Source organism: Salvia miltiorrhiza, chromosome 6 (assembly GCF_028751815.1).
Source record: "Salvia miltiorrhiza cultivar Shanhuang (shh) chromosome 6, IMPLAD_Smil_shh, whole genome shotgun sequence".
Taxonomy (NCBI): Eukaryota; Viridiplantae; Streptophyta; class Magnoliopsida; order Lamiales; family Lamiaceae; genus Salvia; species Salvia miltiorrhiza.
This window is the reverse complement of record NC_080392.1, coordinates 219,600-236,933: the sequence shown is the minus strand read 5'-3', so window position 1 is coordinate 236,933 and position 17,334 is coordinate 219,600. Positions and strand designations below refer to the sequence as shown.

At 35.8% G+C, this 17,334-nt stretch overlaps 2 protein-coding genes across 4 annotated transcripts in view; one reads left to right on the top strand and one right to left on the bottom strand.

Moving 5' to 3' along the window:
• The window catches only part of LOC130987571 (dolichyl-diphosphooligosaccharide--protein glycosyltransferase subunit 4A-like), a 57,343-nt gene extending 55,873 nt beyond the window's left edge, over positions 1–1,470 (top strand). The window contains exons 2-3 of the mRNA XM_057911150.1: positions 115–188; positions 1,146–1,470. Coding sequence (XP_057767133.1) covers positions 1,146–1,259 — 114 coding nt within the window. The 5' untranslated portion in view covers positions 115–188 and the 3' untranslated portion in view covers positions 1,260–1,470. The remainder of the gene's footprint in view (positions 1–114; positions 189–1,145) is intronic.
• Positions 1,471–2,093: 623 nt separating this feature from the next.
• On the bottom strand, positions 2,094–17,268 carry LOC130987555 (dicer-like protein 4). Of its 3 annotated transcripts, none has more exons than XM_057911130.1 (25): positions 16,938–17,268; positions 16,170–16,347; positions 15,838–15,942; positions 15,090–15,230; positions 14,914–14,986; positions 14,303–14,343; positions 13,231–13,371; positions 13,022–13,150; positions 11,966–12,101; positions 11,634–11,730; positions 10,744–10,930; positions 10,345–10,505; positions 10,049–10,255; positions 9,681–9,943; positions 9,325–9,599; positions 8,819–9,246; positions 7,803–7,897; positions 6,902–7,110; positions 6,544–6,753; positions 5,435–5,893; positions 5,064–5,333; positions 3,702–4,028; positions 2,905–3,250; positions 2,715–2,829; positions 2,094–2,429 (listed from the first exon to the last, which is right to left on the bottom strand). In XM_057911130.1, the coding sequence occupies exons 1-25, from the start codon at positions 17,069–17,071 to the stop codon at positions 2,261–2,263; spliced, it is 4,896 nt and encodes a 1,631-aa protein (XP_057767113.1). In that variant the 5' UTR covers positions 17,072–17,268; the 3' UTR covers positions 2,094–2,260. The 3 variants fall into 3 exon arrangements, with proteins under 3 accessions (XP_057767113.1, XP_057767114.1, XP_057767115.1); XM_057911131.1 differs by having other exon boundaries at positions 6,902–7,107; positions 16,938–17,216; XM_057911132.1 differs by lacking the exons at positions 14,303–14,343; positions 14,914–14,986; positions 15,090–15,230; ... (1 more) ...; positions 16,170–16,347; positions 16,938–17,268 and having other exon boundaries at positions 13,022–13,155.
• Positions 17,269–17,334: the final 66 nt, after the last annotated feature.

The following is a 17,334-nucleotide window of genomic DNA, read 5'->3' as shown; positions in this document are numbered from 1 at the left end:
CAAACGGTGTCGTTCAAGTTTTTGTTGGGCAATAATCTACGAAACGCCAGCGTTTTGTACTACGTATTTAAGAGTTCACATCATCGATTTTAGCAGGAATTTGGTAGCAATTTTTTTTCGATTACAGTCTGCAGCTCTACAAATCTGAGCTTCGCCGCCGGTTCTGCAATTCCTCTCCGATTCCCAAAGTGAGATTCCTAATTTATTTTCATTTCTCAATCAATTCGAAATCATCGATTTTATTTGTTCACATTCATGATTGCTAGGAAGTCTTGTCATTAATAGAATTGTGTTTATGTTGTTCTTGTGGTTTGGATTAGCTGGCCTGTGCTGCTTTTGAGATTTTTATTTGTTGATTTACTATTTTTTTCCTATCGATTCACCGATCCATTGACTTGATGAGTTTCTTTAGAAGACCTTTTTTTTGTTAAGTATTTTGCGTAAAAGATTATTATTTTGCGGAGGCAACCATGATTTTTTTTTTTTCTGGTAATTGGAGAATGCTGTGTTGGAGTTTCAGAATGCTGATGATGAAAGGGAAAAAGGCACAAAATTTACCTTCTCATTTGAGCAAAGAAAACATAAACTATGTAGGATATGGCCAAGAGATAAGAATTTTGGTTACATATGTCACTCAGTGTCTCCTAAATAACCTTTGGTTCTGATCCTTTTCTGTAAGAGGTGCAGGTGACAAGCTTGCCTTCTGAAGTTGTTTAATTTCTCATAACAATCTGCCACTTACCCACCAATCGCTTTATAACTGGATTCGGTTTTAACTTTTTACTCCATGAATTGGTCAATGTGAACGAGTATAACGAGGGATATTAGTTCGTTCTGGGCAGGCTTCTGGATGTGTTTAGGATCACCGGACCCTTTTGTTAGCGATCAATGTAGACGCTTGGGATTGAGCAACTGAAAACTTCTGTACATATTATGAAATTAACCAGAAATGAGTATATGGACTATATGAATGAAAGTTAAGTCATTCAAAATTGTGGATCAATCGAAACAAATGGATAATATGCAGTTGATATTTTTAGTTTCTATTTTAATACTACACATTATAACCAATACATCTGTCAAGGTTGTGTTTTGCTGCTTATGAAATCTGACATGGTGCTACTTTTATCGATCTTGTGTAACAGATGATTGATGATCAAGACCTGGGCTTCTTTGCCAACTTTCTAGGTATTTTCATATTTATTCTGGTGATTGCTTACCATTACGTGACAGCGGACCCAAAATATGAGGGCAACTGAGGATTTTCATTCTCACAGTACCAATGCATAGATCTGCAACTGTATGATTGTCATGTAACACTTGAGTTTTGGACAAAGGAATTCAAGAATGTAGTACTTTTTGTAAGATGAGATGAGAATTAATCTAGCCTTACTGTTTTATCCGTGGATAATCTTCAAAAATAGACTACTCAAAAAGAGCTTCATATCATATAGAAATTTGTGTTGCTTATGGGTTTCTTGTTCTAATGGTTTTCATTATTCATATTCTTATTCTTGATAGTAACCATAAAACTTCAGTATACGTCATAGTTAATTTCAGTATTGCAAAAAATATTCTTCACTTTTAGTTATGCATCTTAGGACCTTATATTCATAAAATTAACTATTCTAAAAATACATGTAAATATATTTCTGAAAATATATTCACTAATGTCATTTGTAATATACAAACATCTACAAGTAAGACCATTTTGTAATTTTCCACATATATTGCAGTCAAATGAGATCAATGTCGTGTTATAATAGTGAGTGCATTTTACAAGATTCAATGTCACAGACACAAAGATTGTGAGATAATTTTCTTTAGATAAATAAAATTTACATTTAAATTGGCATGGGGTGAAACCCAAGAACAAGATACAAAGTTCAATAGAGATGACCCAATAATGTTTATTATCGGATGCTAAAGTAACTGTTAAGGATCAATATAAAAATGAAATTCCATACAACTCAAGGAATGTAATTTGCAACCAGCATTCCCAAATCAGCAAGAGGGTAAATAAAGCTGTAGGGTTAGGTTAACTATTTGTAGAAACAAACCTTATGAGTTCATTAAACTATTGCATCAGTGGCTGAATGAAATAAAGCTTAACTTTTTACCAAGACAATGCAATTCATCGCTTATGACAGCTCAATACTCATGTAGATAATGTACATCCTAATATGTATATATGTACATATTTATACATTTATATAACCTCAAGATAGTTTGGAAACTACATAATTGATGTTATTCCGGTTCACTTATCATGATTTCTATCCCATATATACCCTTCATGTTCCAAGTACCAAAGTGCAGCATCTGCTGCTGTCTCCGCTGCATCCTTCTTCCTGGCCCGAAGTTCCCCGTAGAACTCGAATGCCTCATTTGGCATTTCTTCCATTTCCAACATGACCTTGAAAAGGAATCTGCAAAGACGAGAATGTGCTCAGTTACTCTTTGAAGCAACAGAAAGGAGAGGAGGTTACACTCCAAGCACAAAGGAATAGAGTTCATTTTTAAACAAACGATACTTGAACAATGCCTCCAATGCAAAACACACAGAAGCAGTAGAGAAGGTTAGATGTTGTATATTGGTGATTCAACCCCTCCTTTTTAATAACTCAATCGAACACGAATTTGTAATAGGATAGCATCTTTCCCTGAAAAGGAAGTTAATAGTTGTACAGAAACAAAATATTGTAGTAACTTACTCCTTTAAGTGGCTTGGCCCGACCTCTTGGCAGCATTCAAAGACAGGTGGTCTCCAGCAGTTAGAAGTACATAATTCATATAGACGTGATTTTGCCGATACATTGGTGGGAGCACCTAACATAATTAAATTTGAGTAAGAGAATGTGAGAAGACATGAAATAGAACTTCAAAAGTCTCACATGTTAGTACCTTTTCCATTCGAGTCAACACTTGAGCCATTACTTAATTTGGCGGTAGGAAGACCACTTCGGCAACTATTTCTCAGGGGTTGTGTAACACGGACTTCTGGGGGCTTGCGATGCGAAGGAAGCTCAATAGGTCTGGAAATGGGCTTGGACTTAAGAGTTGATATATTCCTAAGTTGATAATCTTTCGCAGCATCTTCACTATCAGAATCTTCTAGCACTTCTACGCCACCAGAATTAGCAGTTCCAGTAGAGGGTGTCTCATCATATCCAATCAATTTGGCTTCCCTCGCCTCGCTCTTCGTAAGAACTTCCTCAAGCGATGGTAACTTTGTCTTGTAACCTTGAGCCTGCACAATGAAAACCGAAGAAAACAGGGACAAGAATCAGAACATAATGAGTTTTATGGTTAAAGCTTGTGTACAATGATTCAATGAATACTGAAATATACTTCAATCTGAGATAGTTGTGGTGATAGAAGATCTGAAGGTCCTAAGATGCATAACTGGTGAAATGGATTTTATGACAATCATCTTGTCATTTATCTGACATCAGTTGACGGCACAGCTCTGTCTTGGTCTAAAAGACATTACCATATAATAAGAGATTTCAGCTATATTCCAAATTTGTGAAGCTAATTTCTCATTTAAATTCTGTTAAAAGTGAGGCTTGTATAGCCATCCCTTAGTCCTCGGAAAGTAAAACATATCATATGAAACAAATCTCGTATTAAAGGAAAGCAGAAAAAATAGCAACTAAATTTCAATACAAAAACACTTGTTTTTCAGAAATATCAATTACCTTCAAGCATTCAAATAATTGTCTTGAAGCTACTCTTTTGGCAACTTTTCCACTAATGTTGGTAGCTAAAGCTGAGGCAGAAACATTTTTTTCATCCACTTTAGCTTCAACTGTAAATTTATTGTCTTTCTTTGACGAAGAAAACTGCAGTTCCCAGTTATAGGATTGGCAAAGTTCATTAATTTCTCTCAGAGGATTACACTGCATCTTTGTAATACTAATAATAGGGTCCAGCAAGAAGAGCATCGTCTTCCAGACAAGTTTCAAATCAAACCCTGTGTCAAGATATAGGGCACCTGTAAAAGACTCCACTAAGTCGCCAAGGACCTGAAGAATTACCAATTAAGGCACAACTAAATCAGTTCCCATTTCTTCAATTAATACAAGTATGTGAACAGTTTCATAAGAAAAGAACCACTCTACAAATTGAATCCATTATGGTAATATCGAAGTTTATGGTTCAGAAAGATATACAGTATTCATTTTTGTTCTTCTTCATTTAAACATCAGCTATTTCAGTAGTTGACCCTACCTCGCAAAAATTCCACAATCTAAACTTTGGAAATTCTCAATTTCTCATCATACGACTTATAGAGTCTCGGTTTACAAAGTAACCTAGTCGGTAAAATAATCACTACAGTATAAGAGGATATCATACCATTTCACATACATTACACATTGTCAGACTTTGCAATTTAAAATTTTCTTTCAGATATAGCATGCTGCAAATTTGAGAAAATTAAAGTTTTAAGATTTGTTATCCAGATGACATTTTGGGGATATTCAGCATAAAATTCTAGAAGATGACCCTTTTTTGATAGGTCAAAGTAAATTAACTGATTAAATTTTTTGAACAAGTGACTCGCAGCATATGGAGGCACAGCTAAGGAACGACAGAAAGAGGAAATCCCCTACAGTCAAGTTAAATTCTGATTTGAAAACCCAGCATGCTATCCACAAATTAATCCTACCCCAGACCCTTTCTAAACATTCCTCCCAATGCTTAATGATTCTTCTTTTTCTTTCAAGCTAGATACACCAATACGAAGCTCAGTAATCAATGGCAATACTTTGTCCTATTGGCTTCCAAAGCTCCCCTGATTAGAGAGAAACAGATCGGTAATTGAACATAGCAGTATGCATTATATTCCCAGCTCCATATTTATATTGACATAGGTATATCTGCATACTTCAACCCATCATCTTTTACCTTAACTTACACATATGTGTTATACTACAGCTTTACTCCAAAGAACTACGGATTTATCAAGAAGAAACAACAACTACACAGATACATCCAAGGAATAGTGGATATCATGCATAAGGATAAAATAATCTACTAATAGAATAAAGAATGACAACCTTCGGACATGTTTTCTCTTCTATGTGCTCTTTCCCTGTTCCTGATTTACCAATGTTAATGTATTTAGCTATTGCTTCACGGAGAACACTAGAATCACAGATAATAAATTTGTGAAAGGACCATTTTCCAGCCACATCAGCAAATGAAGTGTTGTTCACGCATGCTGATCTCAAATCTGTTAAATGGCCAGGTTTTAAGCTCGGATAGACAGAATATAGATAGGAAGTGATCAAATAATCCAAGACAGCATCTCCGAGGAACTCAAGTCTCTGGTTGGAGCAAATACAATATGTATTAGCACCAAAGATTGAAAAATAAATAAATATTGACACTTAACTGACATTGACAATGGAATGGGCATCAGTAGTACCTGGTAGCAACCTCCCAAAAGATTGTTGAAAGATGGATGAACGAATGCCTGAATGAGCAAACCCTTGTGGGAAAATTTGTAACCTACCAGATTTTCAAGGGCTTCAACATCCATCCGACTCGAAAGAGGAAGAAATGACTCACTGGCGGAGCAGATATTATCAATTTTTGGGAGAGTAAAATCTACTTCTACGCCAATCCAGTTAAGAAATGCAGTTGCTGATTTAAAGCCACTATCAACTATAAAAGCTCCTGTGAGTGCCTCAAGAGCATCTGCAATTGTCTTATTGTATAACCAGTGATGACATCTGTTGCATCTAACTCCAGAATTTCTGTCATTGTTCTTGCAATAATCTTGAGAGTGAATGTTTTCCTGAGTTTCCTTTGTGCAATTTATAGGGCAAGGACGACCAAATGCATAGAATTTGTCGGGCTCAAATGATTGATCTCGAATGTAGACCTGGAGTTTTATTTTCAATTGTAAAAATGAATTCAGCATAAAGAAAACTGAGAAAATACTATGCACAATTTATTTTGTTAGATCATAAATTAAAAGTAAAACCCATGCCATTGATAAGTCAAACTTTTCAATTGTAGGTCCAGCACAATTTATTTTGTTAGATCATAAATTAAACACTAACTTAATGAAACTATAGAATTGTAAGAGCATAAGACCTTCATATCTTTATTATTTAGATTAACGTTAAACTACCGAAGCAATTGAAGTTAAGTGAAATACACATCTCTTATAATCAAGCCGGAGACCAGATATGCATATGCAATAAATATTAAGTGACGAGCCTATTCTTGAAGTGTAATTCCGGTGTCTCATTGGTTAGTGGTACCAAGGTCAATTTGCCACCTTCAAAATCAATATTCATTGTGCATTGAGGAGAATTAAAGCCATAAGCAAAGCACTCCCCCACCACTTGCTAGATATTTCAATGCGGTTCTACGCAGTCCTAGTTTTCGCCAATTCTCACTAGTTCTGCCTACTTTGATGGCTTTGACCAGTTATTTTTGGTTAACTTGCAGATTCAGTAATATTGGTTTATTGAACCAGCCAAAAACTGTGCGAGCTTATACCGGACACTGTTCTATATCACTTACCTGTAATTTCTTCCTCGTTGCAAGCTTGAGTAGATTAGAGTTGTTCACGATGTTGGAGCGTTTTCTAGTCAGCTGCCCTTCATCTGACGCGTCATGCTTAAGGAAGAGACATCTGCCGACTGCAAACTTAAGAAATGCATCTCCAAGCACTTCAAGTCTTTCAAGAGAAAAGCTTTCAGAGCATCTCTCTGTTGTGAGTGCTTCAAGAACCTGAACCAGTTTTAAAGAACTATTAGCAAAATAAGCATGTGTTTCAGGTAAACTGAATGTGATGCATTAAAATAAATACAATTGTGGAAGCGTAAGAAGGTAACTACACGGTCAACTTAATTTATTGATAAGAGTGATTAATCCTTACACGAGCAGTAGTAACTTCTGCTCCCTCTGGGAAAGATTCAGCTAATTTGTTCTTCAACTCAATGGCCACGAGAAAGCTTTCAAGCCGATGCATGATTGATGGTAACAGAGACAATGAGCTCCCGATATCCTTAGAGAAACCAATAACTTTCAACTGACAAATCTCCGGAGGCAATTCAATAAAGTGTTCCTCCTTTTCTCGCCATTCTTCTGAATATAGGTGAGCAAATGATTCAACATGTTCAATATATAAGTAGAGGAAGGTAGAAAGGAAAAACACAAGCAGTATCAAAATACACAAATGTGTAAGAAAAACATCAAACAAGCATAGATACTACTCATGACAAGAAACACAAGACTGCCATATACTTTTTACCAAAGCGTTTACAGATTGATCATCTCTTGCGGATGTATCATATTAACATATAATAGTGAGGATTCTTATTTGTACAGTTATTTTTACACATGTAACAAGCAGGAATCCTGCCAGCACAGCCTAGTGCTAGTACAGAAACCAAACAAAGCTCTAAGTCAAGTTATCATATATTTCTTTCAGTAAAATCCCTGTATGCCCTTGTTTGCCCAGTCATACAAGAAAAGGTGTGGCCTCATAGGAAACAGAATTGTGATATAGAAACATGGTAAAAGCAATTCACTGACACTTAATATATGAAATGAGATCTTCTAAGACTTCTGCTTTTGTCAGTATGTTGTACGCTCTATTACCCCCTAAAGAAGAAAAATATAATACAATGAAAACTCATAAAATTAGTTGTACTCCCCAGTAACAGTCATATGTCATAACTAGCATATTCAAACTCAGGAAACATGCCAAAACAAAAAAACAAATACATTTTACATCCTAAAAGAGCTTTAACTCAACATATATAAATGAAATATACCTGAAAGTTTTTTCTTTCGCAATAAGTTGTCCAAAACAAAAAGTTGTTTGGCTTTCAAAACAGGCTGATCAGGGTATGCAAGATGAATATCAAACCTATAGAGTTAAATTCGACCAGTTACATAAGCAGAAAATTAGAGAACAATCCTCAGAACACATAGATCATACAACAGATGAACGATGTTACATCCCAAATAGAGATCTCAGAATCAGAAAAAGCAAAAGAATTAAGAGATTACCAGAACAAATAATAATTACCCTACAATGCTCTGTTATCTTCTAGCATGTGGAAATCAAACTATGGGTTGCATGAGAATTATGTGCATGTGAACCTCAACAGAATCCTAATTGGTAGAAGATGATTTCCTAGTAATTCATCAATCTCAAGCCTCTAATTTTGATCTTCTAGTTGTGACAAAAGTTGACATAATAAATGGAAATTATTTACAGATGACTGTAGCTGCAAGCCACAAAGTTTCTAAAATAAACTTGCAATGAGTTTTGTTGTACAATTTCTGAAACCATCTACGATGAAATAAGTGATGAAAGAATTTGAAGTTGGATAAATTGAAATGTAACTGAATAAGTCACTACACAATCACCTCTAAAAGGATCTGGAGAGGTTGCATTGCTCCAATATGAAATGTAACTGAATAAGCCACTGAGTTTCTAAAATAAACTTGCAATGTGTTTTGTCGTACAATTTCTGAAACCATCTATATGATGAAATAAGTGATGAAAGGATTTGAAGTTGGATAAATTGAAATGTAACTGAATAAGTCAGTACACAATCACCACTAAAAGGATCTGAAGAGGTTGCATTGCTCCAGATGACATGGTGAACTATGTGAAACAAAGGTAACTGTTTTTCTCAGTCTGATATATAAGTTAAATTTAGGAAGCAACATGGAATTTTAAATCAAACAAGCTACTAGCATTTACCCAACACCCAGACTTCATAAACAAACGAGAAGAAAGTACTGTGAACAAATGGAAGCATGATGGGAAATAACTTACTTCTCCTTATAGTGCTGCACATGGTCATTTGAATAACCATGTAAGCTACGTCCACTTTTCTCCCAATAAACATCCGAAATAAAGAAAAATATATTGCTGCATGGGACATACACCAAACCGTCCACAACATCATCTGAGCTAAAGTGACCATTGGCAAGATGCAAGTACTTGCTACTTTGAGAAGTTTGATCACCCACATCAAGGTGTGGAAGTTTGAAAATTGGAGATGACAAACATCTCCTAATTAGTGCCCAGTCCACAGAGATGCTGCCATGTTTTGCCGGTTCAATAGGAAGCAATAGGTAAAAAGTTGACGAGCTTGAGTTAGAGACATCATCATTTTTTAGTGACACATATTCCGATACAAATTTATGCCGGTCAAGAATAATTTGGAGAAACATTTTCTGCACCATTTCAGCATCGGCAATCTGTATAATACAAATAATTTAGCCCAACATGAACAACAGAATATCATCACTTATTTGTATACAAAGAAAGAACTCTACCTCATCTCTATGAAATCTAGTAACTCCACATGGAATAAGCTGCGACCTCACCATTCTACCACGAGCCAAACAAAGTTCAACCTTCATTTCTCCAGCCCCTTCTGGGAGGGGCTCTTTCATGAAAAGGCCAAATCTTCTGTACTCTCTATCTGCTGGAGTAGGACAAATCTCAATGTAGTAACAACTAAAGTAAGTTGAGATCCCTGCTGCTGTCCATGGTTTCCTAAGGGCAGCTGGAACAAGCATCTCATGTAATTCTGCTCGCGAATCCTCTTCTGCAGTAAATGCAAAAACTAATTATGAACCTTATAGTTGGCATAAGGAATCTAAAATTTATTTCTATATAATCCACCGACCAATGCTGACATCAGAATCAGATAAGTCTTGAGTCAATTCCTCATGTTTATCATCTTGCTCCGGCAAGAGATAGTCAGTCAGTGCTCCAATTTCATGTAGAGCCTTGCATGCTCTCAAACAGGCATCTTTCTTAGCTGCCTCAGTTGAAGATTGTGGTGAACTAACAATTTGATGGATAGGAGCATTGGCTGGGAGAATTATGGTGCAAACCATTCCATCTGTATCGTCATAGTAGAAAAACTGGGGCTTTGGATGAAAGTACCTAATACAGATAACATCAGCAGAAAATTTGGGAATAAGGGAGAATAAATAGTACTATTACTTGAGTTCAGATGGTAGACAAACTAACAAGAGAGTAAGATCTTACTCATCATGAGGCAGTTTTGAACAATAATGATGCAGCAATGAGATACTCATTATAGAACTAATTGTTGCCCCAGTAGTATCCACTTTATAGGTTCTCTCGTCGAAACTAGTTATCGGAATACTAGATTTTCTCAATGAAATTTCTTCGTTCATCATAGCTTCATCCTTTTTAAAGTGTTCGATCAAATCAAGTTCCTTCCGGTTGCCCCTGAATAGTTGAGAGTATTAGATAATTGATTTTATTAACAGAATATAACTAAGATGTGGAATTTCTTATCAAGCACTAAAAAGAAGCACCTATCCACCAAAAATGCATATTCGGACTGGGGCATACGGGCACGGCCTCTTGATTGAATAAAACTTGCAACTGTTTCTGGTAGATCGAAACGTATTACAAGGCAACATGTCTGAATATCAAGTCCCTCTTCACCCACTTTTGTTGCAACTAATAGATTTAGCTGCCAATATAATTTGATAACAACAATTATTACATTACTATGGCTTAGACCAAAGTTTGGCTATAATACCAAGGCCTGAAGAGCTATAGAAAATAGATCAGAATGTACTGAAAGAGGGATATACAATCTCAAGACAAGTAAACAGTTATTTCAAACTTCATTATCCCATGATCCCATCCCGCACACAGAAGATACAAAAAGGAAAAGAGAGAAGCACATCATTATAAAGGAAAAGTACCTCCCCAGAACGGAACTTATCAAGAATGATATTTGTGTTTTTACGTGATACAAGTCCAGCATGCACTCCCACGAGGAAACCACACTTCCAAGCTGATAAGAACTTCAAGTTTCGAAGTATATGTGAGAGGGATCTTGCAGTAACAATTCTATTGACAAATATAATGCACTTCATATTAGGCTGTAACCTGTAAAGAAAAAAAGTTTGTCATGACGTATAAACCGAAACATTTCAACATAAACTAATTTTGATTTATAAATTCCTGATAAGAAAAGTCAATAGTAGTCAAATTGTGTGAAAGAAATGCACTAATTATTCATGTCAGACACACCAGAATAGAAAAAAATATGTGCGTGCCAGAAGACTGTGAGAGTAAAACATTGTTTAGAGCCATGTCATGTCTAGACCTGTTCTAGCATGAAATATCTTTTCAAAACATTTATGAAGCTCCTATTCTGAGGATCTGTATATTATACAGAAGAGATTTCAGGAGTAGACCTTCTATATGGTTAAGTATGTATCTGAAGGGAAGATGTGGAAGTATGACAGGATAATTGCGTCATACATCTATGCATAAGCAATCATTTTTTTTTCTCAACGTAAATCAAAGCAGTTGAACCAGGGTTTGGCGGGTGTCAAAAAGGTAAATGAATATACCTTGAGATTAATCCACCACACCACTTAATTGGCCTAGAGAAAATGCTACATAAGGCTTCTATTTGATTCGAACAAGCAAAAATAAAAAATAAAAAATCAATGCATAATTATGTACACACTGTTATGGCAGCTTTTATAATCATAACTCTTTCAATACAACTCCAACTAGAAACATCAAATCCCAAAAGGGAACTAAAATTATAATAAAAACTTGAGAGCAAGCAAAAACCAACCTAAAGCTGGATAAAATTGCAATAAGCCGTAAGAGCTTTTTCGAGAAGTAAGGCTCTTTCAAAACTTCGACAGAGGACAGATCAGCTTCCTTGCCATCTGCATGCATAATAGGAAATAGTTCTGGCACTCAAAGTACACAAATTCCAAAAGGGAACTAAAATTATAATAAAAAGGAGTAAATGAATCTGGCTCCCCTAGTGAAGCAAATATGTAACCAGATAATGCACATCATATAATATAGAGGTAAATAATATACATCTGTCAACCTAGAAGAACAGCCATACGACATAATGAATGAAATCAATTGTAATATTTTGGCATTTTGAAATACCTCCAGCGCAATCAGAAGCAAGGACTGACACAACCTGATGCAAATATTTGTTGCACACGTTACTGTCACTGGAACTCTCTTCTTCCACAACGTCGGTATTCTCATAATGATCACCCTTCAGGAAAATATGGCTGGCCTTTGACAAAAAGCATGAGTAAATTAGAAATTGAGTCACCTCTCATTGGAGAAGTAACATCCTTGAAACAGGGGTCTCCGGCTGAAGAAGCAAGAAGAACAAGGTGGATTGCAGTAACCATTGTTCTAGAACTTAAGACCTAAGATATGTCAGGATTTACCACAACCTAAGCCCTCAGATAACAGATTAGAACTATGAATAAAGAACTGATGCAGACATCATTCTTGGAAATGATAGAACAACCAAAAACCACTTCCCTCACTGGGGTGCATTGGTTAGATACATACATTTTTTGTAACTTGCAAAGTAATCCTTCTGAATTAGACTTCTGCCCAAAGTGAGCGTGGAATTTAATTCATGCAGCCAAATATGAGGTGTAGTCTAGAAAGAAGTAACATAATCTCATCAAAGAATGCATCCTCGGGTGAGAACTAAGGATTTAAACATGACTACCCGACCGTGAATCCCTGTGTAATGATAAATTTTACAGGTACGTAAAAAGAAGAAAATGAATCGAAAAATACACATGCACCAAAACCTTCTCAAAACAAAACTCAACTGACAATCTTCAATGTCACCAAAGCCCAACAAACTCAAATAGTGAAAATATGTGTCAAATGTGTGATTTCTCTTGGTGACGCCCGTTCTCACTATGAGAATTTGATGGGGGGACCAGCACACTATTCAAAATACAGTACGGATGTAACTGAAATGGGAATACCAGCACTTCTCAAGCTATTTTGTAGGCCATATTAAATTATTTGCCTAAGGTATGTTTAACAGATGCATATAGATTACGTCCAATAGATTCTGTTTCAAATTGTGCACTAATAAGCACTACTACTATTTAATTACTCAAATCCAAGTACCATATAAGAGTGTTTAAAAGGTAGGGGATGATTAAATATCATGATCCTTACCTGTAATACTCCCCATAGTCCAAGGTTTTCTAGACAAAAGATCAAATTGCAATGCAGCTTTTGAAGCAACTTTTTGGTGCTCCTGTGAATACTCTGATCAAGTGAATTTATCCGAACTGCTGACATAGACTGTTCTATGACAAATAATTTATCAGTTTGATAGTGCATATGGAATAAATTTACAAACTAATCTTCACATCAGACAATACCTGATTCTTTATCTCCTCAAGTTTCCTAGTGTAAATCATGTGAGGCAAAGACGAGCGATCACCCGAACTATAATAATACACATTCACTTTGGGGGATGTGACAAATTTTTCCAGTTCATCCTTGTCTTCAACTGTATAAACCTATAAAATAAATGATCAAATATTTGACAGAGGATGTTCTTCCAATTCTTTTGTTGGTTTGAGGGTGAAGGGCACCGGAATTGTAAAGTTGGTAGCAAAACAGGCCCAGCACGACAGGCCAGCCCGATTTTGGGAGGGGTTGGGTTAACAGAATAAAGGCCTGCCCAAAACTATCAAAAGATTGATGGGTTTGGCACAGTCCAGGTCGATTTTTTGGAAAAGGCAAATGGGCCTGGGCCGGTCTTTTGCTACCTCTATCTTTAAGTAAGGCCCTGGCCACTTTTGGCTCATTACAAGGGTTACAAAATTAATCTGTTACACTTCATTTGGTCCAATTCTGCCCAAATATCTAGTTCTGTCACCAAAACTGATGGATTTTGAAAACATGAGGGCCAAATACCAAGATATCCAATTTAAACCCTTTCTCGGATCCCCAAAAGCCTAAATCCGTAAACACTTAAACTGTATTACCTTTTTGTTTTTATGAAACAAAGGACTTTATATTCAAAATCAATCAAAAAGTCGGTAGAATTAGCTGAATAAGAATGTTATTAGCCTTAGATGTAGAACCTTAATCCTTAATTAGCTGATTCCAACAATACCCCCTGAACCATTACTTTTGTCACTCTGTTATTGTTCGTTGACTATACCAGAAACTGATGGAAAAATCAGATTTTTTGAAACCACACAAAAGTTTAACATAATTGAGAGATAGATAGCACACAAATTTTTAACCTGCAAACTTACTACATCAATTGGGCAGGGGCATACTCAAAAGGACAAAATTATAAATTTCCAGTAGAGAGAATGAGGGTAGCTTCGAGTCTCCTCTAATTATCTGCCCTATATAACTACTTTTATCCAACATCTATTAAATTAAATTTTGAAAAAATAAAAATGAATATGAACATTTGTATACTGAAAAGCACACCTTTGCTCGCAACAATGCCTCAAGACCATCTATTGAGCCACCTGAAAGAGCATGAATTCATGTCATTAATAAGTCTATTAAGAATTCAAACAAACTCCTCTAGGTGAAAAGGCCACAAAATTTCAGTTTGTCATGAACAAATACTTATTTGGGAACAATGATATTGCATGGAGATTCATACCAAGTAGAGAAAGGGTTTTTTTCTCCATATTAGTCATGATATAAATTATAAATGTGAAGTAGCTGCTGTGAGCTGTTCGTCAAACCAGATTCACAAGAATGAAAACAAAGAAGCCGTTGAGAAACAAATGTATTAACTAGATCAGTTTTTCTTCTTGGATGGTTTGGAAAACTTCATTGTTGATTGTGAACCTTCATGCTATTGTTGATTTTGGATGGTTGAGAACAAATGGCATGCTATAGTTAATTTTGGATGGTTTGAGAAACTTCATTCTAGAACTAAGTTGCATCCCCATTATAAAATTGCCTGAAGATAAGGATAAAAAGCAATAACCACGACATCATATCATCCATAGAACATGTAGAAATAATGATTCTTGTATTATGAGTGTGCAATAGAGACATTTTGCGAAATGACACCATTCAATTACCTTTTCCTGACTTTGGAGATGCAGTCATGCCACAAATACGAGGAAGTTTCACGACATCCATTTTGTAGAAGATCTACAGCATTTTCACGGAAATCCTCAACTCAAGAATCAGGCAATAAAATCCGACATTATGTATACTGGAAAGTCTGGAATGAATTACAAATTAAATATTGTACCTTCATAATTTCAGCATAAGGATGATTGCTATCAAGTTGTGCATAATGGCATTCATCAAATATCAGAAGGGCAATCAGCTCAATCTTGATAAAGCAGTGAGACAAATTGTGAAGAAGTATCTGTGGGGTCATAACAAGGATCTGCATGGGTAGAAAGTTTGTATGAACAAAAATATCATTAGAGTTCCTTACAGCTTGCAATACTGCTCACCGGCACTAAACACCCAGTGGGTATATTAGTAGAAAAATCAACATATAACTACATAAAAAGGACAAGTTTTTCACAAGGAAAAACAAATGCAATGGATAAGACTCCAAGCTCTATGATATTACAGACAAAGAAATCCTTCAACTCCTTGGTCTTGGATGCCCATAGTGAGACCTTAACTACATTTCGGATCTTTCCCAAAATATCACCCAAGCAATCTGCTATCATTAAACAAGATTTCTATACATTCACCATCTACTGGAGAGATGAGATAATCTAGAGTTTAAAAATTCAGAAAGGTTAAATAATCATATTATGCAAATGGAAAATCAGGAGATACTTTCTTCAAGTAAGGGGGAACCAAAAGAAAAGAGAACTTCAGTTAATATTAACTAAGAAAATAACGTTCCTTTTTTAAAAGAGACAAATTTCTTTAACATAGTATAAACACTAATACAGTTCAAATAGAGAGCAAATGTCCACCAATGATCAATGTGAGAATAATGTTCTTAATACTTCATAATAGCAATTCACACCAACCTCATTCTCCTCAACTTCCTTCTTCCAGTAATGGAGACTCTTTACATGCGTTCCGCAATAGATCCCAACTTTGAAATCAATAGAATTTGCTATGACCTTGGCTTGCTGTTAAATTCACATGAGTAATGACTTCATTATGCCATGTTATACACAAACATGAATGCAGCTCAGCATTAAACTGTTCTAGGAGGCTATTACAATGTATTCAATATAAAAAGAGGGTTTTTTAGAAGCTTAAGTAAAAAAGAGGCTTTTTTTAAAGAAAAAATCTGAATATGCTTGTTGGAAGCAAGGCAAAGAAAAAGAGAATGTAGGAAGAAAAAAAAAGGAACCTGCTGAACCAAAGCAACTGTAGGGGCAAGAAAAATGCATATGTTCTTCTGAGGTTTCTTAATAAGGTGTCCCATCTCATATATAAGTAGAACAGCAATATGGGTTTTCCCACAACCTGTTTCCAGATAAATTACGACATTCTCCTCCAAGGCCTTTTTACAGAGGTCTAACTGGTACCTGAGCGAAAATAGAGAAGTCAATGATATGCTAAATATTTAGGATCACAAATTCATTTCCAACTTCTTAGCAACCAGTTTTCAAGGTGATGTTCAGGGGTTGTGCCCATCTCTGTTGCCAATGTAACTCCAACAAATTCCACAATTGAAACAAATAACAAAAATCATCACCAAAACAACCAGTAAAATTACAAAACAACATCATGTAGGATATGAAAGCAAGGGCACTGTTTTCTTATAATAACTTAACAAAACAAACGTTGGTTGATATAATGACGGTTTTAAGAATATGAATTGATGCAGGAAAGTAGATATGAAGAAGTCATTAGATTCGAGTTGTAATTGCATTATAGGAAGAAATTCATTCCTGAAGAGCTCACGCATATAACACAATTAAGCAGGGACAATGCGCAACCGAAACAAATAGAACATTTCACACACCAGGAAATAGCACAAAATCATCTCCTAAACAACCAGTAAAATTACAGAAAAACAAATAAACCCAAACAAAAATCAAAATGCAGTTGCATGAGTAAGGAAACGGCGCCGATCAGCAAAACAGAAGTTGAAAAGTAAAATTAGAAGACGCACTTTCTAGCGATCTTTCTCGGGTCTTTCTCCGGCTTGGCTGAAATCTGCTGTTCCTCGTCGCCGTCGAGCGATAGAGTCAAAAGCCGCTCAGAAATCCCGTTGGCCGCGGCGACGGAGGATTCGCCGCCGTACATGACGGTGTGAATTGACCTGCGGTTGACCAGCTAGTGGAGTGGAGTGGAGAGCTTCTTTGCGTGTGAAAATTTTACAGAAAAGCAAACGCTGCGTGATATTATTATGACTGCTGTCGTCTTCTCGGCTTCATCGCACCTTAATATTAATCGTTTATGAATTATGATTAAATATTACGATTATTTTCCTTTTATTAAATTACTTGATATTGTCGTACATTTAATTTAAATTTGAGAATGACATAATCAATCGTACAGACATAAAA

Coding starts and splice junctions, on each gene's coding strand:
- LOC130987555 (XM_057911130.1), bottom strand. CDS start 17,071: ATGTACGGCGGCGAATCCTCCGTCGCCGCGGCCAACGGGATTTCTGAG. Junction 15,231..15,837: donor AGGAAGTTGAGGAGAATGAG/GTTGGTGTGAAT, acceptor CTACCCATGCAG/ATCCTTGTTATGACCCCACA. Junction 12,102..13,021: donor GACTATGGGGAGTATTACAG/GTAAGGATCATG, acceptor TTTTTGTCAAAG/GCCAGCCATATTTTCCTGAA.